The 26419-nt window shown below is 44.9% G+C and overlaps 2 protein-coding genes across 3 annotated transcripts in view; one reads left to right on the forward strand and one right to left on the reverse strand.

The window, feature by feature from the left end:
• HTT (huntingtin) overlaps window positions 1–23118 on the reverse strand; it is a 127971-nt gene extending 104853 nt beyond the window's left edge. The window contains exons 1-15 of one of the 2 annotated variants that reach the window (XM_070757001.1): window positions 22956–23118; window positions 20626–20709; window positions 19512–19632; window positions 17260–17319; window positions 17043–17122; window positions 16338–16476; window positions 15004–15145; window positions 11200–11378; window positions 9060–9264; window positions 7114–7161; window positions 5978–6055; window positions 4370–4707; window positions 2773–2896; window positions 2484–2599; window positions 780–891 (exon numbers count right to left, since the gene is read on the reverse strand). In XM_070757001.1, the coding sequence (XP_070613102.1) occupies window positions 780–891; window positions 2484–2599; window positions 2773–2896; window positions 4370–4707; window positions 5978–6055; window positions 7114–7161; window positions 9060–9264; window positions 11200–11378; window positions 15004–15145; window positions 16338–16476; window positions 17043–17122; window positions 17260–17319; window positions 19512–19632; window positions 20626–20709; window positions 22956–23095 (1966 nt within the window). In that variant the 5' untranslated portion in view covers window positions 23096–23118. The remainder of the gene's footprint in view (window positions 1–779; window positions 892–2483; window positions 2600–2772; window positions 2897–4369; window positions 4708–5977; window positions 6056–7113; window positions 7162–9059; window positions 9265–11199; window positions 11379–15003; window positions 15146–16337; window positions 16477–17042; window positions 17123–17259; window positions 17320–19511; window positions 19633–20625; window positions 20710–22955) is intronic. The other variant, XM_070757002.1, reaches the window with a different exon arrangement.
• A 126-nt stretch (window positions 23119–23244) lies between these two features.
• Window positions 23245–26419, forward strand: part of NOP14 (NOP14 nucleolar protein) — a 29929-nt gene continuing 26754 nt past the window's right edge. Inside the window, exons 1-5 of the mRNA XM_070757003.1 lie at window positions 23245–23561; window positions 23651–23785; window positions 24544–24685; window positions 25021–25157; window positions 26082–26213. Coding sequence (XP_070613104.1) covers window positions 23415–23561; window positions 23651–23785; window positions 24544–24685; window positions 25021–25157; window positions 26082–26213 — 693 coding nt within the window. The 5' untranslated portion in view covers window positions 23245–23414. The remainder of the gene's footprint in view (window positions 23562–23650; window positions 23786–24543; window positions 24686–25020; window positions 25158–26081; window positions 26214–26419) is intronic.

Consider the following 26419-nt stretch of genomic DNA (forward strand, 5'->3'; position numbering starts at 1 on the left):
TATGAGACCGTCTTCTGCCGCATGTACCCCAGCGATCGTTCAAGTCCCCCTGGCCTTCCCCAGGTCCCATCGGCCAGACAGTGTCATCTGGCAGGGCCTAGGGGAAGAGCCTTCTCTGTGGTGACCCCGACCTTTTGAAACAAACTCCCTCTGGAGATACGTACCGCCCCCTCCCTCCCGGTCTTTTGCAAAGCTTTGAAGACCTATCTCTGCCAGCGGGGGTGGGGGCCATGAGCGCTGAGATCGGCTCCGGACGATGCTGTAAGCGACTGGATTGGATTAATGTGGATGATTGTGTCGGATAGATGGGGTTTTTAAGGAACTTTTTACCTTTATAGTATTTTTTAAATTAGATTTCTAATATATTGTATTGCATTTATTATGTTGTATGCCGTCCTGAGTCGGTTGATAATAAATAAACAAACAAACAAACAAATAAATACATTTCTTACTTGCTTGCCCAGTGGATAAACCAGACATTCGGAAAAACACACTTCCAGTTTGCCATTGTGCTGTTTTTTTGCTCTCTGTGGCTTCAGTAAGCTTCCCCAAACCCTCCAGAGCGCAAAAACAGCACAACGGCAAACCGGAAGTGTGTTTTTCTGAACTTCCAGTTTGTCTGCTGGGGGATTTTTTTTTTTTTTGCCTCTGGGGCTTCAGGGAAGCTTCCTTGAAATGTCTGGAGGGCGAAACGGCCTTTCCTAAGGCCGAAAATCAGTTGGCCAGCGCACGCATACTTAATTCTTCCTCTGCGGGGAACCCCGTGTGTCTCAGCTCACCCCCTTTCTCTCCCGTGAGCAGGAAAGAGGCTGACAGGAGACGAACGCAATGGACCAAAGGTGCAGCATTTCCGTCTTTATAGCCCCCGATGTCACCTTTCATTCTGGAGAGCTGCCGTCAAGAAGGGGAAAAAAACAACAACCAAAGTCAAAATCTGATTACATTTTATTGGAGATTAAAAACACACTTTCCAAAGTCGGTTGCTGCTAAGGATGACCGGAGGGCCAAAGCATCGCCATGTTCCCCCCCAAAATAGACCCGGGCGTTTTAGGCCGCATCTTAGTGCATGTGAAGTCGATCGGAAATTAAAAACAAAGAAATAAATAAGGTTATGCCAGGCATGCAATACAAGCCAGATTCACTTTAACAACCGGGTTACTGATTTAATAACTGCAGTGTTTCACTTAGCAACTATAGCAAGAAAAGTCATAAAATGGGGAAAAAATACAACTGTCTCGCTTAACAAATAAGATAAATGTTGGGGCTTGATGAAATAGAGTAGTGTAGACTAGATTAGACTAGAATGAAGAATGAATATAGAATAGAGTAGAGCAGAGTAGAATAGAATAGAATAGAATGAATGAATAGAGTCGAGTCGAATAGAATAGAACAAAAAGTGAAGTAGAGTAGAGTAGAATAAGGAATGGAATGGAATAGAACAGAATACAATGAAAAATGAATATAGTAGACTGAAATGAATGGAGTCAAGACGAGTCGAGTCGAATAGAATAAAAATGGAACAGAATACAGTAGAATAAGGAACAGAATAGAATAGAATAGAATAGAGAAGAGTAGAGTAGAATTAATGAATAGAGTCAAGTTCAGTCGAGTCAAGTCAGGTCGAGTAGAGTTGAATAAAGAAAGAATAGAGTGCAGTAAAATAAGGAATAGAATAGAATGAAAAATGAATAGAGTAGACTGGAATGAATGAATAGAGTCAAGTCGAGTCAAGTCAAGTTGAATAGAATAAAAATGGAACAGAATACAGTAGAATAAGGAATAGAATAGAATGAAAAATGAATAGAGTAGACTAGAATGAATGGAGTCAAGTTGAGTCGAGTAGAATAAAGAATGAATAGAGTAGAGTAGAATAAGGAATAGAATAGAATAGAATAGAAAAGAGTAGAATAGAATGAATGGAGTCGAGTTGAGTTGAGTCGAGTCGAATAGAATAAAGAATGGAGTAGAGAAGAGTAGAGTAGAATAAAGATTACAATAGAATAGAATGAAGAATGAATAGAGGAGAATAGAATGAATAGTCAAGTCAAGTCGAGCCGAGTCAAATAGAATAAAGAATGAATAAGAGTAGAATAAGGAATAGAATACAATGAACAATGAATAGAGTACAGTAGATTATAATGAATGAATGGTGTCAAGTCGAGTTGAATAGAATAAAGAATGAATAGAGCAGAGCAGAATAGAATAGAATAGAATTCTTTATTGGTCAGGTGTGATTGGACATACAAGGAATTTGTCTTCGGTGCAGATGCTCTCAGTATACATACAAGATACTTTTGTCAAGATTGTGATTGTAAGATGAGGGCTAGTTACTGTAATTATCCACCCCTGCCAGAGAAAATATTTAGCTGAGACCCTGAAGTTAGAGCCTCTCTCCTCCCCATAAAAGGGTCTCCCTTCCAGCCAACTTAGTGGGGGGCACTGGAACTACCCCAGGCCCTCTTGGTTTCCCCCATCAGACTGACCTTAATTCCATGGTCAGTCAGTTCAGTTTCTTCCTTGGGCCCAAACTTCTCTATGCTGCCGTTGGAAGGCTCCCTCCTGTGGCCCACACTTTTCACTAAATGGGATCGCTGAAGCTCTTCAAAAATACAACAACAACAACAACAATAATGTTGTAATATTATAACACATATTGTCATAATGTTATAATATAATAACATATCATAATAATCAATAAAATAAAAAATAAATAAAATAAAATAAAATAAAAATAATTAAATAAAGTAGCTTCCACAAAATAAGCCAACGTACCAAGGCATGAGTTTTGGAATGGATCCAAATTCTCATCGCGTAGAACACTTGCGGTTTCGTCTTCTTCCTCCTGCAGCTGTCCAATTTGCATTCCAGAGTATTGGCTCTCGCTGCCTTCTAGAATCTAAATTGAACATGGAATAAACGTAGAAACATAGGAGATTGACGGCAGAAAAAGACCTCATGGTCCATCTAGTCTGCCCTTATACTATTTCCTGTATTTTATCTTAGGATGGGTATACAGTGTTCCCTCGATTTTCGCGGGTTCGAACTTCTCGAAAAGTCTATACCACGGTTTTTCAAAAATATTAATTAAAAAAAGACTTTGTGGTTTCCCCCCCTATACCACGGTTTTTCCTGCCCGATGATGTCATATATCATCACCAAACTTTCGTCCACCTTTAATAAATATTTTTTTAAAATAAATTTTAATAAAGAAACATGGTGAGTAATAATCTAAATGGTTGCTAAGGGAATGGGAAATTGCAATTTAGGGGTTTAAAGTGTTAAGGGAAGGCTTGTGTTACTGTTCATAGCCAAAAATAGTGTATTTACTTCCGCATCTCTACTTCGCGGAAATTCAACTTTTGTGGGCGGTCTCAGAACGCATCCCCCGTGAAAATCGAGGGAACACTGTATGTTTATCCCAGGCATGTTTAAATTCAGAGACTGTGGATTTACCACCTGCTGAAAGTTTGTTCCAAGCATCTACTACTCTTTCAGTAAAATAATATTTTCTCACATTGCTTCTGATCTTTCCCCCAACTAACATCAGATTGTGCTCCTTTGTTCTTGTGTTCACTTTCCTATTAAAAACACTTCCCTCCTAACCCTTATTTAAGCCTTTAACATATTTCAATGTTTCGATCGTGTCCCCCCTTTCCCTTCTGTCCTCCGGACTATACAGATTGAGTTCATTAAGTCTTTCCTGATAAGTTTGATGCTTAAGATCTTCCATCATTTTCGTAGCCCGTCTTTGGACCCGTTCAATTTGATCAATCTCTTTTTGTAGGTGAGGTCTCCAGAACTGGACACAATATTATTCCAAAGGGGGGTCTCACCCAGCGCTCTATACAGCGGGATCACAATCTCCCCCTTACTGCTTGTTATACCTCTAGCTATGCAGCCAAGCATTCTACTCGCTTTCCCTACCGCCTGACTGCACTGTCCACCCATTTTGAGACTGTTAGAAATCACTACCCCAAAATCCTTCTCTTCTGAAGTTTTTGCTAACAAGCTAATAAGCTTTCAATGTGGTATAGATCAGCTCCGCTCACACATCGCCCCCCCCCCAAACCTGACAACTTTGAAGCGTGGTGAAATTTAAAAAATTCCCCTACTGGCTATGTGGGGCATGGCTTGGTGGGCATGGGGGGGGGGGGGGGAAGGCTATTGCAAAATCTCCATTCCCACCCAATTTGTAGCAGACAACTATTCCTCTCCCTGCCAGACGGACCCTTAGCTTACGGTGAGACAGAAACTTTTTGCCGGGGCTGCCGGTATTCCTAATCAAGGAATCTTTTGATTTCATGTCGGAGGGTTTGTCATGTTTGGGGAGCTGGGTCAGAACGCAACCTTTAGGACCCAAACCCTTTACCATTTCAGAGAAATCGGACGGGGTCACTGCCGAATCGGGCCCTTCGGTGGTGGTCTGAGAGCTGTCGCTGATGGGAGACGAGGTGCCGTCATTCACATCGGACTGGATGGCGCTAATCTGGCTGGAGCTCCTGCTCAGCATATCGCTGTCCGTGTCGGCTTTCGGGGTCGCGCCCGTCAACTCGCCGGCAGAGATCTCCGACTCGGATTGCAAGATGTGCTGAGAACGGGGCTGCTCGGTGATGATGTCGCAGCCTGGAGGGTCGGAAGCTGAGCTGGCTGCAGGCGAGACGCCTGGTGTGGAAGTTAATTCATTGCTCAGCTCGCTTTTCCCGGACCCTAAGAGGAGAAAGGAACGTCGTGAACGGTTCCTGAAAGCCATAGAATGAAATGAGGTCGTTGTTTCTGCAAATCGTGCAAAATACAGCTGCAAGAGCAGTCATGGGCCTCCCTAGGGATGCCCATATTTCTCCAACACTCTGCGGACTGCATTATGTTTGACAAATGTTTTTGCTGAATTTGAAAATTAAGGGAGACTAGGATAGATCTATTTCGGCCTTGTTCTGACCTCATCAGCTAGCCATACCCTCACTGGGACTTGAGCTTGCAGCCTTTGCCTTGTAAGGCAGAGAATTAACCTCTAGTATCCAGTCCTTTCAGCTCTGTACCAGGGAAGGGTTACATTCAACATAAAAAGCATATATATATATGACGGTCTTGGTATATTCGGGTTTCTTCCCGTGTAGGATTTGGAAATTTCTGGCGACGTTTCGGCGAGGTCCCACTCGTCATCTTCAGGCTGGTGTTTCTGTCCTTGTTCTAAGGCGAACACTGCGAGACCTGAGCTGCCTTCCTTCTATAAATACTGGTGGCTGGGTGTGGTTTGATGGCTCAGCAATTGCCTGCTGTGTAGAAACTTCCTGGTGAGTCAGTGGGGTAACATCTGGGGTCGTTGATGTAGCTGAAGTATGCTGATTAGTTAATGGTTGTTGATTAGGCGTGATATCCTGAGTAGTTGGAGCTTGCAGGCTACTTGATTGTTTTGCAATGTGTGTTCTGAGTCTAGTTTCAGTTTTTATGGCTAGGTTATGTTTGAGGGCTGGTTTCCAGATGTCTGGTAGGCGGGAAGTATCATCCCGCTTGTTCATATTTTGGGGATATTTTGGGTCCTTAGAACAAGGACAGAAACACCAGCCTGAAGATGACGAGTGAGACCTCGTCGAAACGTCGCCAGAAATTTCCAAATCCTACACGGGAAGAAACCCGAATATACCAAGACCGTCATACCTGTACCCGTGAAAATCTACGAAAACAAATATATATATATAGGGAGAGAATGACAGAGCGATAGAGAAATACAGAGATAAGATAAATAGGTAGGTATGTAGGTAGATATGGCTAAACAGCTTTTCCATATGAAAACATAGTTTTCTACCATTCTGCAAGTGAGAGATTCATATTACGTTGGTCAAGTCAAAAGATTTCATTATGTAATACACACAACTTTTTTTTTTTTAAAAGAAGGCAGTAAAATTCACGAGTCAAGAAAAACGACAATGGAAATAGATTTCAGTCATTCATCCTCACAAGAATCGAGACGGCAACCTACCTGCAAAGCCCATTTGGCTGGTTTGAGATCTGGCTTCGGAATCGTCTTCCAGGCTTTCCTCCCCTGAAAGTACTTTGGCTGGCAAATCAACGCAAGAAATTTTTAAAAATAAGAATAATAGTAATGTATTATACGCTCCATGCAACAATTGGATTGTCTTTTTTGCAAAGCTGCTCCTTTTGGGGGGGGGGGTGTTATACTTTCTTGCCTGCCATTTACTGTGAGCACAAAGCAATTGATCAGATCCTCTACCCCAGTGCTGGCGAACCTTTTTGGCAATGCCAAAACAGGAGCGTGCTTGTGTGCCGGAAAGAAGAAACATAGAAACATAGAAGTCTGACGGCAGAAAAAGACCTCATGGTCCATCTAGTCTGCCCTTATACTATTTCCTGTATTTTATCTTAGGATGGATATATGTTTATCCCAGGCATGTTTAAATTCAGTTACTGTGGATTTACCAACCACGTCTGCTGGAAGTTTGTTCCAAGGATCTACTACTCTTTCAGTAAAATAATATTTTCTCATGTTGCTTTTGATCTTTCCCCCAACTAACTTCAGATTGTGTCCCCTTGAGAAGTAGTTGCCCAGTGCACATGTGTGTGCCAAGAAAATGATTTTCTTATAGTCTAAAAATATGTTTAACTATTTATAATTTAGTTTGAAACGACAGAGCAACGCGTTAGGGAAATGCCACAAAAATTCAAATTAAAGGAAGTACAATTCATTTAAAAGCAGCTCTTTATTTAAGAATAAAAAAGTACCGTACTTTGTCTAAACAAAGTATTGTATTAAAAGGAGTGCTCTGATCTTTCAGACATTTAACCGCATCAATTCATTATGGTTGTTTACTTGGCATCAAGTCACTACCGATTATTTGCAACCACATCGGTAGATACTTTTCTCCAGGAGTTCATTATGATACCTTCTATCATTTTAGCAACAGCAAAAAAAAAGAAGCAAGGAATGAAACATAAACTATGATTCTTTTAAAGATCAGCAAGGATATAGGGTGAAAGAGGAAGAAGAAAAAAAAAGAATGAAGGACCAAGAACCAACCAAATCCAGTTTTCCAAATGAAAGATATGAAAAGAGGTAGAAAATGGAAGATTAAATACAGATTTCATAGATATAATCACCTTTTTGTTTTCTGGCAAAAACAGGGCTGCAGGAAGACCCCCCTCCAGCTGCAAATCACAGAAAGAAATCAAGGAACAAATAAAAATAAATTATTTTTTTAAAAAAGGAATCATAACAAGTCTCTGAGAAGCGCAGCAAAAGCGAAGGATTTCTTAAGGATTTGTTTTCGGCAACTGACTATTTTGGGAAAAATCAGTTGCTTTCTCTCCCGTGTCAAGCACAAATCAATTTCTTTTTTTTTTCCAATAATCCAAAATGAAGGGGAGGGAAAAAAGTTATTTTGTAAGATACAGATTCAATTTATTCCGATTTGATGCAATTTTAACATGCAGAGAAATAAGGAAATGTAAGTAACCCCTAACCTCAGCCTGAGAAGTAAAGGTACGTAAACCCTAAACCAGTGATGGCGAACCTTTTGTGGCGCGCGTGCCAAAAGGGGTGTGGGTGGGTGTGCTATCATGCGTGCACCTGCCCGCATCCATTCCCTCCTCCCACACACATGCGCACTGCCCCCCCAAGCACGCGCACAGGCAGTAATGGGCAGCCAAAATTTTTACTGCCACACTGTGGGTATGGCTTATTTTGTGGGTGTGGCTTAATGGTCATGTGACCAGGTAGGAGTGGCTTGTCGGCCATGTGAGCAGGTGGGAGTGGCTTGAACGATATTTATTCATTCATTCATTCATTCATTCATTCATTAGATTTGTATGCCGCCCCTCTCTGGAGACTTGGAGCGGCTAACAGCAACAATAAAACAGTGTACAATAGTAATCTAGTAATAAAAAACGATTTAAAAACCCATTAATATAAAAACCATACATACATACATACATACCATGCATAGAATTGTAAAGGCCTAGAGGGAAAGAGGATCTCAATTCCCCCATGCCTGACGGCAGAGGTGGGTTTTAAGTAGCTTGCGAAAGGCAAGGAAGGTGGGGGCAACTCTAATCTCTAATCTTTAAGTGAACTGTTAAGTCTTCGATTTACAACCTTACCAGTGTCGCTCGCTGGGGTGGCAATTTGCTTCGCGTTTCCCGCGCTCTCCTTCCTGGGTCCCCCCTCCCGCCTCAGGCTGGGTATTTAGGCGAACGGGTTCTGCCAGAAGCATAAATTCTGCCAGCGCCGCTTTCACCCACGCCTTCTGCTTGCACCTCAGGCGGGAGGTGGCCGCGTGAGGCTGGAGGGGAGCCGGGCAGGAGAGAGGGAAGCTCGTCCGAGGCCAGGAAGGAGGAAAGAGGAAAAAAGCAAGGAGCGCAGACGCAGCAGCAGCAGCGGAGGGAAAAAGGAAAGCCGAGCCAAGACCTGTAATCCAGGAAGTGACAACCGCCAATCAGCTGGAGCTGCACACGCATCTTCATTTCTGCTGGTGGGAATGTGTTCCACCCCGTCCTGCCTGCCGCCCACCCCTGCACACAGGCTTTTCTGAAGCCTGGTAGGTGAAAAAAATGCCCAAACAGGCAAATCGGAAGTTTTGGAAAATGCACTTCCGGTTGTGCTGTTTTTTGCCCTCCGGGGCTTCAGGAAGCTTCCCTGAACCCTTTGGAGTGCAAAAAACAGCACAATGGGTTTTTCCGAACTTCCGGCTTGTCCATTGGGGGATTTTTTTGTCTCTGGGGCTTTAGGGAAGTATCTGGAGGAGAAAAGGGTCTTTCCCAAGGACAAAATTCAGCTGGCAAGCCTGTGCATGCGCGCTGGAGCTGAAATATGGCAAAGTCTCGTGTGCCCTCCAATATGGCTCCGCCTGCCACTGTTCGCCATCACGGCCCTAAACGATGCCAGAAGAATCCACAAAGCCATTTTAAATCTTCGGGTAACCGACTTTTTTTTCCAGCGTTCCGCTGCTTTGCTTTCTGCGGCGGAATTCTTCGGGGAAAGTATGGCGTGTAATTTCTTAGGGTCTCCCTGTTTTTTTTCCCCACCTGACAAAGGAAGCGCCGCTTACCTATCAATTCCACAATGCTGTCGCTGCGGTTTCGGCTCACGCCCTCATCTTTGGCTGCACCCACTTGCAAAAGGCCGCCGCGCATGGTGAGGGCCAAGAGGAGGTTGGGGGGAGGCGTGCGGAGAATCTGCTGCAACAATTCCAAGGATCCGGTCACCACATTGTGATCTCTGTGCTGAGTGTAATGGAGACTCAGTTCGTACACCTGGAGAGGGGGGAAGAGGAGCACAAATGAGATTCTAACTTTAGCACTCCTCTATGGCCAGCACTGGAAATGTTTGTTTGTTTATTTATTCGATTTTTATGCCGCCCTTCTCCTTAGACTCAGGGCGGCTTACAACATGTTAGCAATAGCACCTTTTAACAGAGCCAACATATTGGCCCCACAATCCGGGTCCTCCTTTTACCCACCTCGGAAGGATGGAAGGCTGAGTCAACCTTGAGCCGGTATTGAGATTTGAACCGCTGACCTACAGATCTACAGTCAGCTTCAGTGGCCTCCAGTACAACACTCTACCTGCTGCGCCACCCCAGCTCTTTTTTCTCTATATTTTGTCTCGATATTTAGGGGGAGGGAGGGAGAACCTCCCCCCAATCTACAGCAGCATTGCAAGAATATGAATAATTTAATTTATTCAATTTAATTTAAGTTATTCGGTTTATAAGCCGCCCTTCGCCTGCCGGACTCGGCGGCGTACAACAATAAAACAGTATACATAATTAAACCCCAATATTAAAAAACTTTCATGCATCTATCATTCGCAACAATAGCAACAGCCCTTAAGACTTACCGTATTTTTTGGAGTATAAGACACACCTTTTCCCTCCCTAAAAGAGGCTGAAAATTCAAGGTGTATCTTATACTCTGAATGTAGCTTTTTTTTTAAAGCTTCTTTCCCCCAGCCCAGCCCTAACTAGGTGCTAACGGTGTTCCCAGCTCTTACCTTGCAGGTTCTTTCATTGTTACTCCTTGCAAAAAATGTTTTCCAAGCCCTGAGCCTTTGCAGGGGGTTTTCATTGCTCTAACTTGCTCCAAATTTATTATTTATTTATATATTTATTTTTTTAGATTTGTATGCCGCCCCTCTCCGAAGACTCGGGGCGGCTCACAACAAAATGAAACAATTCATAACAAATCTAAATTATAGTTTAAAATATTTTAAAAACCCATTTACTAAACATACATACATACAAAGATACCATTCATAAATTGTATATGCCCGGGGGAGATGTCTCAGTTCCCCCATGCCTGACGACAAAGGTGGGTTTTAAGGAGCTTACCAAAGGCAAGGAGAGATGGGGCAGTTCTAATCTCTGGGAGGAGTTGGTTCCAGAGGGCCGGGGCCGCCACAGAGAAGGCTCTTCCCCTGGGGCCCACCAACCGACATTGTTTAGTTGACGGGACCCGGAGAAGGCCCAATCTGTGGGACCTAATCGGTCGCTGGGATTCGTGTGGCAGAAGGCGGTCTCGGAGATATTCTGGTCCAGTGCCATGAAGGGCTTTAAAGGTCATAACCAAATGTTTCTTTCCAGACCTAATCAGGTGCTAACGATGTTCCCAGCTCTTACCTTGCAGGTTCTTTCATTGTTACTCTTTGCAAAGAATGTTTTCCAAGCCCTGAGCCTTTGCAGGGGTTTTTTCATTGCTCTATCTTGCTCCAAATGTTTCTTTGCAGCCCTAATCAGGTGCTAATGATTTTCCCAGGTCTTACTGGCTTGCAAGCTCGTTCACTGTTAACCTCTCTCTGAATAAGGTTTTTTTAAAGCCCTAACCAGGGGATAAAATAAGGTGCTGAAGCTGACCAGACTAAGGATGCTAGCCAGATGAATATCGGGTAAGCAGATTTTTTTGCGGTAAGGGTGATAAACCAGTGGAACAGTTTGCCACAAGAGGTGGTGAGCTCGCCTTCACTGGAGGTCTTCAGACAGAGATTGGACAGTCACCTTTCTGGGATGGTTTAGTGAATCCTGCATTGAGCAGAGGGATGGACTCGATGACCCTGAAGGTTCCTTCCAACTCTATGATTCTATGATTAAGACCATGGGAAAAGACAAATTTTAGAGATCTGCCTCTTTCCCCCAACAAGAGGGGGGCATTTGAACCACTGGGCCACCGGGGCCCTTGAGCGAAACGGCTTACCTGTATGAGTTGATCCAAGGAAGGCGAAATCTCGGTTTCTTTCTGTATCACCCCAAAGCTTCCCTTCAGGCTGGTGTCTTTCACCTGCTGCTGCAGCAGCGGGATCAGGTATCTCAAAGTGAGCAACACCCCAAGGATCAAGACGCTGGGGTGTTCCTCTTCCTTGGGATACAACAGCCCTGCGAAGACGATGGGAACAGCTGTAAAAGCAACTTTATTCTCCCAGGCCCTCACAAGGTCCACTGACACAACCCCCCACCCTGCCCCCAGGAGACTCCCTTGCTAGTCTGCACTTTTCGGCATCACGGACAGTGGTACCTCTACCTAAGAACACCTCTACTTACAAACTTTTCTAGATAAAAACCGGGTGTTCAAGATTTTTTTGCCTCTTCTCAAGAACCATTTTCCACTTACAAACCCGAGCCTCCGAAACTGTAACCGGAAAAGGCAGGGAGAAGCCTCCGTGGGGCCTCTCTAGGAATCTCCTGGGAGGAAACAGGTTGAAAAGGCAGGGAGAAGCCTCCGTGGGGCCTCTGTAGGAATCTCCTGGGAGGAAACAGGTTGAAAAGGCAGGGAGAAGCCTCCGTGGGGCCTCTCTAGGAATCTCCTGGGAGGAAACAGGTTGAAAAGGCAGGGAGAAGCCTCCGTGGGGCCTCTGTAGGAATGTCATGGGAGGAAACAGGGTTGGAAAAGGCAGGGAGAAGCCTCCGTGGGGCCTCTGTAGAAATCTCCTGGGAGGAAACAGTGCTGGAAAAGCTGGGGAGAAGCCTCCATGGGGCCTCTCTAGGAATCTCCTGGGAGGAAACAGGGTCTCCACCCTCCCTGTGGTTCCCCCAATCGCACGCATTATTTGCTTTTACATTGATTCCTATGGGAAAAATTGCTTCTTCTTACAAACCTTTCTACTTAAGAACCTGGCCACGGAGCAAATTAAGTTCATATGTAGAGGCGCCACTGTATCTAAAAGAAGCTTCCTGAAGCCCCGGATTGCAAAAAACAGCACAACAGCAAACTGGATGTGTGTTTTCCTGAAGTTCTGGTTTGCCCGTTTGGGCATTTTTTTTCACCTACCAGGCTTCAGAAAGACCTGTGCGCATGTGTGTGTGTGGGGGGGGAGGCAGTGCACAAGCGTGGGGGGGATGGGTGTGGTGCTAGCACATACACGCACACAAACGTCCTTTTAGCGCACGAGCCAGAAAAGGTTGGCCCTCACGGGTACAGGCCCGCAGGGGTAGGCAAAGTTGGCTCTACTGCGACCTGTGGGCTTCAACTCCCAGAATTCCGGAGCTAATCATGCTAGCTCAGGAATTCTGGGAGTTGAAGTCCACATGTCACAGGAGAGCTAACTTTGTCTACCCCTGGTATAGAGGGTGCCTTCTTGATTCTTGGTGGCTGCCCAAGCAAGCTCATTTCTTGCAAGATTTTTTCAAAAGTCGTTTGTTTATTTATTGCATTTATATGCCGCTCACTCCAAATGGACTCTGAGCGGCTAACAACAGGTATAAATACAAGTGAAAAACCCAAAAATAAACATCACTAAAATCACATGTAGTATATAAAACCATACTTGCAACAATCAGTCTTAATTCCAGGCCTGCCAGAAAACAGCTTTCCAGAAAGGTAAGGAGGAGATAATGCGAATCTCTGGGAGCAGTTGATTCCAAAGGGTCGGAGCAGCCACAGAGAAGGCTCTTCCCCGAGGTCCCACCAACCGACATTGTTCGGTGGACGGGACCTAGAGAAGGCCGACTCTGTGGGCCCTTACTGGCCACAGCGAGGGAGGAGGCGGTCCCGTAAATAGTCTGACCCTGAGCCATGTAGGGCTTTAAAGGTGATAACCAACACCTTGAATTGTGCTCAGAGACCGATTGGCAACCAATGCAACTCGCGTAGACGTGGAGTAATATGGGCATACCGTGGTACACCCGCTATTGCACACGCCGCTGCATTTTCCACCAGCTGAAGTCTCCGAACACTCTTCAAGGGTAGCCCCATGTAGAGCGCATTGCAATAGTCAAGACGAGAGGTGATGAGGGCGTTACTTTGCGGAGGATCTCCTGGTCCAGGTAGTTTCCAATTGTCTCTTTCCTAGGGCTGAGAGTTAGTGGCCGGACCATGGTCACCCAACGGGCATGGTACCTCTAGCAAGACTGAAATTCACAATCTCCCCTTTTCTATCCCACACACCAAGCTGCCTCTCGGTTATAGCAACAGATGTTAAGATGTTAAAAGTTTAGCTAAAGAATGAACGGAACAATTTCCCCTACTGTAAAATCAATGTTTCACACAAAGGACGTTTTTGATGTCTTCTAAATGTTAATAATTGACTTATTCAATTTAAAGTGACACAAATGTCAACCTTCTCTCATGGTTTCAAGGCTCCGGTATTTTTACATGGTTTCTTAGCCTTTGCTCTCTCTTTTTTTTCCCCCAGAGTTCATAAAAGGCTCTGGAAAGTCAGTTTTATGGCAGGTACTTCCTTAGAAATATATCTTTAGGCAAAGAATGGAGGATATAATTGAAAGAAAGAGAAAGACAGAGAAAGAGAAAGGAAGACAGAGAGACAGAAGGAGAGAGAGAGAGAGAGACGGAGGAAGAGACAGACAGAGACAAGAAAGAAGGAGAGAGAGAGACAGAAGGAGAGAGAAGTGGAGGTATTGTGGTTGGCTACAGGCCAGCTCCTGTAGCTGGGGATTTTGATGTGGAACAGTGGGAGTTATCTGTTTATAGAAGGCCGATCTGGTTGCAACAAGATGCCTCAGACAGTGAAGCCGAATCACAGGCAGAGGAAGGCAGTGAGGAAGACAGGCAGGGAAATGGGTGCAGCCAGCCCCTCAGCCAGCTCCCCAGCTAGAGGGTCCTCAGACTCAGAAAGGGAAGAAGTCATGAATAACTCTATCTTGAATCCCCGCGTGCGCAGGATCTTGGGAAGGCAGGAACAGCTGCGCAGGCGTAAAAACAGATAATGGAGTGCAGCTGTTCAGAGGTTTATTTATTTATTTATTTATTCATTCGATTTTTATTTTATTTTTTGAAAATATACTTTATTTATTTACAAATATAATTAAAAACAGGGAAAGGGATTGGGGGGGAGGGGGACAGAACGAAGGGTAAATTCATTCGATTTTTATGCCGCCCTTCTCCTTAGACTCAGGGCAGCTTACAACATGTTAGCAATAGCACTTTTTAACAGAGCCAGCATATTGCCCCCACAATCTGGGTCCTCATTTCACCCACCTCGGAAGGATGGAAGGCTGAGTCAACCTTGAGCCGGTGATGAGATTTGAACCGCTGACCTACAGATCTACAGGTTAATTATGTGGCTGAAACCCTGATAAAAAAGGGAGGGTTCGAGTGCAGGAAAAGTGTGTGCGGATTTGAGTGTGGAACTCTGCCTTTATCGACTCATAAATCATTCCTTTGCTCTGGCACAAGCTTAAACGTGTCAAGTGAACTTTTGGTGTGAGTAGCTCTAACCTTTTGGGACTCGTAAAACTGTAATTGGTCTTGCATTCAAGCAGGCGTTTAGCCTCTGTACATAAGAGACTTTCTGGATTCAACTGCCCCCCTGTCATGTGTTTGATTTAATTCTGGGCTTGTGAGTGGCTAATTGCAATAGCCAGGCAGAACAGGAGGGAGGGATAGACAGAGAAAGAGAGACAGAGAAAGATGGAAGAAGAGAGAGATTGAGGGGGGGAGAGAGAGAAAAGAGAGAGAAAGACAGAGACAGAGAGGCAATAAAGAGAAAGAGAGAGCAATAAAGGTCCAGCAAACATAAAGCAGGATGATAAATCTGACACTTACCTAGTAATACTTGAAGCAACCGAGTGTAAAAATATTGTGTCCTTCGTGAATGTTGACAGATGCTCACCGTGGCTGCAGCCGCTGTCCGGCGGATAGTTGGAGAATTGGAGCTGAGATTACCTATGAAAGCTTTTAATAAAACCTAAAGTGAAAAGGAAAAAATCAACAAGGTGTTTCCTTTTCCTGGTTAAGGGTAGACAAACACAATTACAGTGATCCCTCGATTATCGCGAGGGTTCCGTTCCAAGACCCCTCGCAATAATCGATTTTTCGCGATATAGTGGTGCGGAAGTAAAAACACCATCTGGGCATGCGCGCCCTTTTTTTCCATGGCTGCGCATGCGCAGATGGTGTTTTTACTTCCGCACCTGGGAAGACCCAGGGAAGGTTCCTTCGGCCGCCCAGCAGCTGATCTGCTCGGCAGCGCCGCAGCAGCGAGGAGCCGAAGATCGGGGTTTCCCCTTTGCGTGGGCGGCGGGGAAGACCCGGGGAAGACCCAGGGAAGGTTCCTTCGGCCGCCCAGCAGCTGATCTGCTCAGCAGCGCTGCAGCAGCGAGGAACCGAAGATCTGGGTTTCCCCGCCGCCCACGCAAAGGGGAAACCCAGATCTTCGGCTCCTTGCTGCTGCGGCGCTGCCGAGCAGATCAGCTGCTGGGCGGCCGAAGGAACCTTCCCTGGGTCTTCCCCGCCGCCCACGCGCCGCTCGAGAGCAAGAGGGGGAGAGATAGAGAAAGAGAGAGAAGGAAAGAAAGAAATGAGAGAGGGAGGAAGAGAGTGTGAGAGAGGAAGAAGCAAGATAACTGCCCTCCTCTCAAAGGGCAGTTATATTAAAATGAGGGTTAAAAAACATTAACGATAGAAGTAAGAATGTAAGAAATGAACTGAAGCACTGTGGTATAGATTTAGTAGAAAAAAGCAAATAGCCAATATAAATTTTGGTAGCTAATAGCGTTTTAAACCCGACTGAGAACAGAAAAAAATCTTTGAAATCCAGAGGACAAAATTAGAAAAGGAGGTAGCACAAGACAAATAAGATATACCGAAACAAAAGAGATATATAATTAAGAATTTTAATTAAGAATTTGGTAATTGTTGTGAGCTGCCTCGAGTCCTTGGAGAGGGGCGGCATAAAAGTACAATTAATAATAATAATAATGATAATAATAATAATAATAATAGATACTATATTGTATTTTACTGAAATTTGAAGGTATGTGAATTTGTATTTTTGTAAGGTGTGGAGAAAAAAAATAAAAAAATAAAAACCCCAAAACCCTCTTTCTTCCAACACAGTGTGTATGTGTGGCATTAATGCTTACAATCATTTTTTTTACCTTGATGTCATTGTCGTTGGCGAAGTTGCCAAAAGCTGCCATGATTTTGGGCATCGCCGCCGCCAAAGTCTCCTGCACGGATTCTTCGGGCCGCCAGCTGACCCGGGTTAAACAGGGCAGGAGATTCACAAAGTATGGCCTGTAACCAAGAGATGGCAAAAAAAAAAAATAGATCACTCAAAGGGTTGGGACCGAATGCTGCTGTTGTGGCCCGCCAGCAGCCCATAGAGTTGGTAGCGGATCCCGCCAGAGACGAGGCCAATATGGTGATGCTCCAGTGATTTGTGCAGCTGGCACCCGAGTTGGACAGTGGGGAGGCTGGAGAGGACTCGGTGCCAGAGGTAGAGGTTCAGCCTTCGGAACCTCCAGCACCTCACAGCACTGATGAGGAGGAATAAGCTCCTCTTCTTGATGCACGAGTCCGCAGAGCTGTCAAGAGACAGGAATGGTTACTCCAGAGGAGGTCACCTCGGGAGTAGGCTTGGGGCTAATTGGAAATGGAATTGGTCCCTAATGAAACCAGGTTGCAACGTCTTGGTCTCTTTAGCCTTGAAAGACAGCGTTTAAGAGGTGACTTGATCAAAGTGTATAAAATCATGTATGACATAGAAAAGATGGATAGGGAAAAATTATTTTCTCTATTACACAATACTAGGACGAGGGAGAACTCCCTAAAGCTCATAGGTAAGAAAGTGACCCTCTCACCTGCATTTCTGAGGTCTAACAAGGTGTGCGAGTTCAGCAAATCTCCACAAAGCAGCCCGTAAACTCCGGGAAGCACCGTTCTGCAAAATGTAAGGGAAACAAAACACAGACTCTTCAACTAGCCTGGCCCAAGAGAGATGAATGTTTGTTGAATTAAGGTTGCATCTTGGGGTCATTTTTAACCATACATACAATTTTGTGTCGAAAAAGAACTCACTTTTTTAATCTCCTTGTAGAGTTCTAATTGTAACCTAGGAAGACTGGAATCCATCAAGGCCTAGAATGGAATCAAGTGTACATATTAACAGCAATGCAGGCCTTAGTCCAACATTGTGTACTGAATTTGAATTAAATAAATAAACAGAGTAGATATGGCAGTGGTAGATATTCAGTCTATAAATCTGATTAATATTAATAGAGTACAAATATTATTTACATATATTCAATAAAGCAGACAGTAAACAATCCAAGACATACGCAGATATATCAAGCAATCATGTACAAATCAGATATCAAAACACACAGTTCTGTACACATAACAGCTAAACAATAATACTCCCCCTCAGAACACAGTTTTATACGCATATATAATTCCAAAATATTTCTCTCCTGAAGAACACACAGATCTATATAATACCATAAGTATTACTTACATATAAAATAAATAGATCAACATATTAGCACACAGCAAGTCTATAGTATAGTCAGTGGATTTCAAGCTGGCTGAAGCATAGACATCAGAGAGTTATTGTTAATGGCGAGTATTCTGAGCAGAGACAGGTTACAAGCGGTGTGCCACAAGGGTCTGTTCTGGGTTCTATTCTTTTTAATATGTTTGTGAGTGACATAGGGGAAGGTTTGGTAGGGAAGGTTTGCCTATTTGCCGATGACTCTAAAGTGTGCAATAAGGTTGATATTCCTGGAGGGGTCTGTAATATGGTAAATGATTTAGCTTTACTAGATAAATGGTCAAAGCAATGGAAACTGCAGTTTAATGTTTCCAAATGTAAAATAATGCACTTGGGGGAAAGGAATCCTCAATCTGAGTATTACATTGGCAGTTCTGTGTTAGCAAAAACTTCAGAAGAGAAGGATTTAGGGGTAGTGATTTCTGACAGTCTCAAAATGGGTGAGCAGTGTGGTCGGGCGGTAGGAAAAGCAAGTAGGATGCTTGGCTGCATAGCTAGAGGTATAACAAGCAGGAAGAGGGAGATTGTCATCTCCTTATATAGAGCGCTGGTGAGACCACATTTGGAGTACTGTGTTCAGTTCTGGAGACCTCACCTACAAAAAGATATTGGCAAAATTGAACAGGTCCAAAGACGGGCTACAAGAATAGTGGAAGGTCTTAAGCATAAAACGTATCAGGAAAGACTTAAAGAACTCAATCTGTATAGTCTGGAGGACAGAAGGAAAAGGGGGGACATGATCGAAACATTTAAATATGTTAAAGGGTTAAATAAGGTCCGAGAGGGAAGTGTTTTTAATAGGAAAGTGAACACAAGGACAAGGGGACACAATCTGAAGTTAGTTGGGGGAAAGATCAAAGGCAACATGAGAAAATATTATTTTACTGAAAGAGTAGTAGATCCTTGGAACAAACTTCCAGCAGACATGGTTGGTAAATCCACAGTAACTGAATTTAAACATGCCTGGGATAAACATATATCCATTGTAAGATAAAATACAGGAAATAGTATAAGGGCAGACTAGATGGACCATGAGGTCTTTTTCTGCCGTCAGTCTTCTATGTTTCTATGTTTCTATAGTCAGACAAAACTAGCAGTGAGAGCAATATAGAGCAATAGCAAGAGAGAAACACATCTGACTCCCTTTTACACCTAATTGCAGTACTAGCCCTTAAATCAACATCGTGCTAAATTCTCCAAATATACATTATTGATTAGTTCAGATATAGACAAACCCAACCGTTGATGTATGTAGTACTGATAGAATTTAATCCATATTTCTAACTCATAATGCACATCAAGATTAGATTAGATTAGATTTATTGGATTTATATGCCGCCCCTCTCCGCAGACTCGGGGCGGCTCACAACAATGGTGAAGAACAATACATAGTAACAAATCTAATATTTAAAAAAGTTTTAGATTAAAAGTCCAAAAAAAAGAAACCCCAATATATAAAAAACAACACACAATCGAATCATACACAAAAACTACATGGGCAAGGGGGAGATGTTTCAATAGCCCCATGCCTGACGGCAGAGGTGGGTTTTTAGAAGTTTACGAAAGGCAAGGAGGGTGGGGGCAATCCTGATCTCTGGGGGGAGCTGGTTCCAGAGGGTCGGAGCCACCACAGAGAAGGCTCTTCCCCTGGGTCCCGCCAGACGACATTGTTTAGAGAGTAACTACATCGCAGAGCAGTTTCTTCAGCCCTCCAAGGTCTGCTTTTCTGACTATAAATCCGTATTTCTAGGTCATTAAAAAAAAACCCCAAACCACTTACCTTTATCACTTTATTGAGACATTCATCAGAGACCATCCTGACATCTGACTCGGCGTCATCGCTACAGAGCAGGAAGAGCTCCATGGCCAGCCCCAACAGCTTTGGGAATTCTGGAGAATTTCTGAAACAAAGATGTTGCATCCCGTTAGGAAACAAACCTCCACTTCATTTGTTTGCAAACAGCTTCAACGGCAAAATGGGGCGAACAAACTAGGATCTTGTTTGGTTTTGCAGCAGGCAGGAAAAGGGAGGTTCAGTCCAGCAAGCAGCACAGTTCCCTCTTCGGACAAAGCCATTCACCAACAGGGACACCCCACCTAGCCAGGATCTAGCAATCATGGGCTTCCCCAAATATGCCCATGTTACACCAACACTCCACAGTCTGCATTGGTTGCCGATCAGTTTCCGGTCACAATTCAAAGTGTTGGTTATGACCTATAAAGCCCTTCATGGCACCGGACCAGATTATCTCAGGGACCGCCTTCTGCTGCATGAATCCCAGCGACCAGTTAGGTCCCACAGAGTTGGACTTCTCCGGGTCCTGTCAACTAAACAATGTCGTTTGGCGGGACCCAGGGGAAGAGCCTTCTCTGTGGCGGCCCCGGCCCTCTGGAACCAACTCCCCCCAGAGATTAGAATAGCCTCCACCCTCCTTGCCTTTCGTAAGCTGCTTAAAACCCTTAAAACTGAGATATTATTTCCCCCTAGGCTGCTACAATTTATGCATGGTATGTTTGTATGTATGATTGGTTTTTATAATAAGGGTTTTTAGCTGTTTTAGTATTGGATTGTCACATGTTGTTTTTACCACTGTTGTTAGCCGCCCCGAGTCTACGGAGAGGGGCGGCATACAAATCCAATAAATAATAATAATAATAATAATCATCATCATCATCATCATCTGCATGGGCCTCGGTGGTGCAGCGCTGAAAGCTACATCTGCTGATTAGTGTTGGATGAATCAAACTCACACAATTCGCGTCTGTGCGGACTTTGCTCTGACTCCTTTTGGATTGGGCGGCATAGAAGTCGAATAAATAAATAAATACATGCATACATACATACATACTCCCACTGTCTTCAACTACGTAGTTCAGAAAAGGCTTAGAATTACCTTAAACTCTGAGCCACGATGTTTTCACATATCGTTAGGCAATGATTGACCCGATCTTTCTTAGATGTGGACAGTTCCTTCTTTCTAAAATAAAAAGACACAACCGTTAAATCAGGCACTGCATTATCACATCATTCTTGTTTTCTTAGCCGTTGCCAGCCTGCTTTTGGCAACCGTCTAGAGGAAGAATGAAGATTTGGAATTGCTCCAGGCCTGTTCAAAAGTGAAAACAACAGCCGTCGGTGCCCCAAAGCACATCCTTACGGACAGTCAGTGGCTGTCAATATTTATTTATTTATTAGTCATTTATTAGTCATTTTTGTATGCCTCCCAACTCCCAGAGGACTCTGGGCAGCTTCTAAGGAATAAAAACAATTCAGAAGAGCAATATAAAAACAATGTAAAAGAGTATAAACATTCATAAAATCAATCAACATACACACCCTCAATCGCACACCTAGCAATCTAGGATCCGTTCACTTAACAGTGGAAACATTGCCCATATAAATATGCAAACATTGTCCATATAAATTGATATGGGACCTTATTAAAATTTTAAACAATCGACACTTTAACCCTTTCTTCAAATAATGGCATAAAATTGAATGTAGCTTAGAGGTTGCTGTAGCCTAGACAATTAAAACTGGAATAATTTTTGCTGTCTAGCCACTTTTTTTGTCAATAACCATCCCTGAGCCAGCATCTTAGGCAGACGCAATCTCCTAAACCAGCTATGATTTGGATCCACAAATTCCACTGATCCAACACGGCTTGTTACATTCCTGATACAGCCCGGGGGAGGGGGGGGCGGCGCAGTGGTTAGAGTGCAGCACTGCAGGCTACTTCAGCTAGTTCAGCAGTTCAAATCTCACCACCGGTTCAAGGTTGATTCAGCCTTCCGTCCTTCCAAGGTGGGTCAAATGAGGACCCAGATTTTTAGGGGCAATATGCGGATTCTGTAAACAGTTTAGAGAGGGCTGTAAAAGCACTATGAAGCAGTGTATAATTCTAAAATGCTATTGCTAAATGATATATTCCAGAGTTCCTGGCCTGAATGAAATTATTCATTCAGTTATTTATTTCTCTAACCACAGATGCCTTTGAGGAATAATACTACCGTATTTTTTGGAGTATAAAACGCACCTTTTCCCCATCTAAATGAGGCTGAAAATTTGGGTGCATCTTACACTTCTTCCTTCTAAATCCCCCTCCTATGGCATTGGCTCTGCCTTGGGGGGGGCAATCAAGGGGTCTGAGCCCCCTCATTCTGGGAAAGCAGCTGGGGGGGGTCTAAAGCCCCCTCCTATGGCATTAACCTTGGGGGGCAACCAGTGGGTCTGAGGGTTTAAATCCCCCCTCATTGGCATTAGACCTGCCTGGGGAGGGCAACCAGGGGGTCTCAATCACCTCATTGGAGGGGCATGGGGGGGGGGTTCTGAGCCCCTCCTATGGCATTAGCCCTGCCCGGAGGGGAGGCAGCTGGGAGGGTCTAAATCCCCCTACTATGGCATTAGCCCTGCCTAAGGGGGGCAATCAAGGGGTCTGAGCCCCCTCATTCTGGGAAAGCAGCTGGGGGTCTAAAGCCCCCTCCTATGGCATTAACCCTGGGGGGCAACCAAGGGGTCTGAGCCCTCTCCTGGGGGAACAGCTGGGGGAGGTCTAAATCCCCCATCATTGGCATTAGACCTGCCTGGGGAGGATGCAACCAGGGGGTCTCAATCACCTCATTCGGGGGGGGGCATCTGGGGGAGGTCCTGTGCCCCCCATGGCATTAGCCCTGGCTGGGGGGATGTCAACTGAGGAGGGGTCTAACTCCCCCCTTTTATGGCATTAGCCCTGCCCGGAGCAGGGGGGGGAGCTGGGGAGGTCTCAGCCCCTTCTTTCTGGGGGGGCAGCTGGGGGGTCTAAATCCCCCCCTATGGCATTAGCCCTGACGGAGGGGGAGAAGCTGGGGGGGGGGGTCTGAGTCACGTCCTTCTAAGGGGGCAGCTGGGGGTCTGAGCCCCCCTATAGCATTAGTCCTGCCTGGGGTGGTCTAAGCCCCCTCTTTCTGAGGGGGGCAACTGGGGAGGTCAAAATCCCCCTCCATTGGCATTAGCGCTGCTTGGGGGGGCAACCGGGGGGGGGGGGTCTGAGCCCCTCTATGGCATTAGCCCTGCCTGGAGGGGAAGGACAGTTCAGGGCCGGCTCCCCTCAACCCCCCGGGATCCCTCGAGCCAGAAGCAGTCCTGACCGGGGCGGGGGGGGGCGGCTCTTCCCGGGACCCCCCACGATTTCTTCCTCCCCCCCTCGGGGCAGGCCGAAAGGGGCGCCTGAGGCCTCTCACTCACGGGCGGGCAGGCGGCTCCTCGGGCGCGGGGAGGGCGGCGGCGGGGGTCGGCTGAGGCGGCGGCGGTGGCGGCGGGAGCTGCTGCTGCTGGAAGGAGCGCAGCGCCTCAAAGGCCCGCATCAGCTTCTCCATGGCGGCCATGGCGGAACGGGGGGAGGGGAGGGGGAGGAGCGCGCGTTACGCCGGCCACGCCCCCGACGCGGCGGGCTCTTGCCCCCGAAGCCCACCCCTCCCTCGGGAGGGGGCGGAGTCTGCGTCGACGTCCTCACGGCCCGCATCAGCTTTTCCACGAGGGGGCGGGCCGCACATTACGCAGGCCACGCCCCCGACGCGCGCGAGGGGAAGCTGTTTCTTGCCTCGCTCAAAGCCCCGCCTCCATTGACAACCGTGGGGGCGGAGTCGACGTAGGCGTCATCAAGAGGCGCCGACAACCAGCACCCCAGCGCGACGCGGAGCAAACATGGCGCGGCGGGGAGGTTCGGCCGTGGCCTGCTCGAAGAGCCCCTTCGAGGTGAAAGTCAATCGGGAGAAGTTCCCCGTCTTGGGCCGCCGGGTCCGGCACGCGGTGGGGCTGCCGGGCGTAGCGCGCTCCCGGGCCCATGCTAAGGTAAGCGGAGGGATTGAGGGAGGAAGGCGGTGGGGTATCCGGCTTGGAGCTGCTCTGCCTCACTCCCGCCTTAATTCCTCTCGCCTCAGCGCCAGCGGAGCCTGCAGAAGGAGTTCCAGCAGCGGGAGAAGAGCGGCGTTTTCAGGGACCGGCGCTTCGGCGAGTACGACGGTGGGATGAGCGCCGAGGAGAAGGCCGAGCGAAGATTCGCCTTGGAGCGGCAGGTAAGGGACGGGGAGCCGGTTGGATCTGAATAGGGGCTGGAAGGGGACCTTAATGGTCCTCTAGTCCAGCCCCCTCCCATGCAGGAAACTATACACTACTTCACCCACAACTTCTGGTGGCAGGCCGTTCCAATGATTCATTGATAGATTAGATTACTAGAGTTGGAAGAGATCTTGGAGATCCTCTAGTCCAGCCCTTCTGCTGTTCATGCAGGTTACTCTACACCACTTCAGACAAATGGTTGTCCAGCATCTTCTTATAAGCTTCCCAGGGATGGAGCACCCACAACTTCTGGTGCAGGCTGTTCCAATGGTTAATTTAAAGATTAGAGTAGATTAGATTACATTACTAGAGTAGGAAGAGGCCTTGAAGGTCTTCTAGTCCGACCCCCTACTTAGGCACGAAGCCCTGCACCACTTCAGACAGACAGTTATCCAACATCTTCTTAGAAACCTCCAGGGATGGAGCATCCACAACGTCCGGTGGCAGGCCGTTCCATTGGTTAATTGATAGATTAAATTAGATTACTAGAGTTGGAAGGGATCTTGGCGGTACTTTAGTCCAGCCCCTCCTGCTCTTGCAAGAGACCCTGTTCCATTTCAGAAAAGTGGCTGTCCGATTTCTTCTTAAATACCTTCCAGGGATGGAGAACCCACAACTTCTGGTGGCAGGCCGTTGCATTGGTCAATAGGAATATCTTTTCAGTCTAACGAATACCCCTGAATACCCCTCGTTCCTATGTTTGGTTATATTTCAGAAAACGTTTGAAAAGAAAAATGTATATAATCTCAATGAAGAAGAAGACTTGACTCACTACGGCCATTCTCTAGCAGACATCGAGAAACTTAATGACATTGTGGATAGTGACAGCGATACTGAAGAAAAAGGAATGTTGTCAGGTAGGAAATAATAGTTTGGAATGGATTGTATATTCTAATATTGTATGTTGTAACATTGTATATTATAACGTGCAACTGTGATTTAATAAGATCTCTAGATCTTATTAAATCACAGTTAATTAGATAATTAGAATTCTGTTTAATGTATAAATTGATACTTTCAAAACTTTCAGTAATCAATACCAAATGAGCCTGATCTTTCCGATTCTTTCTCATGCTTAGTCACGTTTCAATTTTGCTCTGGTAAATTATTAACGACGCCATTAGGGATATCAATATGCTGAGTTGTCAGGATCTATTTACACCCCGGTCAATTGAAAATCTTGCATTTCCAGAGGAATTAACCGCTTCTCATTTTGGAGGACTCCTTTCTAAGAAAAAAACCACAGAACAACAGAACGAAGAAGGTCAAAATCCGAAGTCCCGGAAGGAACTTGTTGAAGAGCTGATAGCAAAATCCAAATTGGAAAAGGTAAACTATCCTAAACTTGAAATGCTCTGATTTTGGAATCAGTATGTTCTTCTATAAAACTGAAAGGCATAATTCCTGCATGGATTTATTAAGCACGGTATTTGCTTTGACATGTATGTCCATCACTGTCGAGAAAGGCCTTAACATAAAGTAAAAAGTTGAGGTTTGAGGTTACTGTCTTTTTCTGCTTCATCAAAGCGGAATCAGAAGTCAATGCCTTTCCCTTCTTTTTCCCCTGTCCTATTATTTGCATTTGTATTTTTGTATTTTGTATTATGAAGTAATAAATAGGATATTAATAGGAACAAAAGATAAAATGGAGGCTCTAATATCCATGAGAGCATCTATACCAATGACAAATTCCTTGTGTTCCAAACACACCTGGCCAATAAAGAATTCTATTCTGTTTTCTATTCTATTTTCATTTCTATTCTAATCTATATTGTCTTATTACTTTAAACCAACATTCTTGAGTACTATGGTGGAGTAAGCAATGCACAAATATATGTAAACCAAACTAAGCTATTTTTTTTAAATTTCACAGAATGCATTGCTCAACTAAGGCCTTAGAAATTCATTTCCCCTTCATCTGTCAGCAGAAAAGGAATCATGTCGGTATTTTCTAAGGCACATGTTTTGAGGGAACAAAAGAAATGGATGTAAATTCCATCCTTACCTACAGTTACACCTAAGTCTTGAATCGGTTTCTTAGGGTGCAGTTGGTTTCCAGCAGGCTTTTGGGGTGAAATATTATAGATGTAATTTATTTGCATACATATTTGTAATTGCTTTCCTTTCCTTTTGAATTATCTACTTTTACTTCCTGTTTGAATACCAAAAAAAAAAAGCATTCAGATTAGGCACCTATTGTATAGGATAGCAATAATAATATTATCCTTCTCCCCCATCCTTTTTTTTTTAAAGAAAGAACGGCAGGCTCAACGGGAAAATACTCTGGAACTTACAGAAAAGCTTAACAACGATTGGAAAGATATTCAAGCACTCTTGTTACAGAGGACTTCCAAGTCACAAAGTCAAGTTCAAGAAAAACCCAAGGTATGCTTGTTTATAGGATCAAAGCTATTTACGAGTAGATGTGCTTTTTGCTAACTGTCCTTAAAAACTCTGTGGAAAGACTCCTAGAAATTGTTCTGTTTTATAAAACAATCTTGTGTTCTTATGTCAAATTATACACATTGGCCATTTCTGATCTAGATAATGATATTATCTTGTTGTGGTCCGCTCTCTGTTTCCTAATTATT

Source organism: Erythrolamprus reginae, chromosome 7 (assembly GCF_031021105.1).
Source record: "Erythrolamprus reginae isolate rEryReg1 chromosome 7, rEryReg1.hap1, whole genome shotgun sequence".
NCBI classification, from domain to species: Eukaryota; Metazoa; Chordata; class Lepidosauria; order Squamata; family Dipsadidae; genus Erythrolamprus; species Erythrolamprus reginae.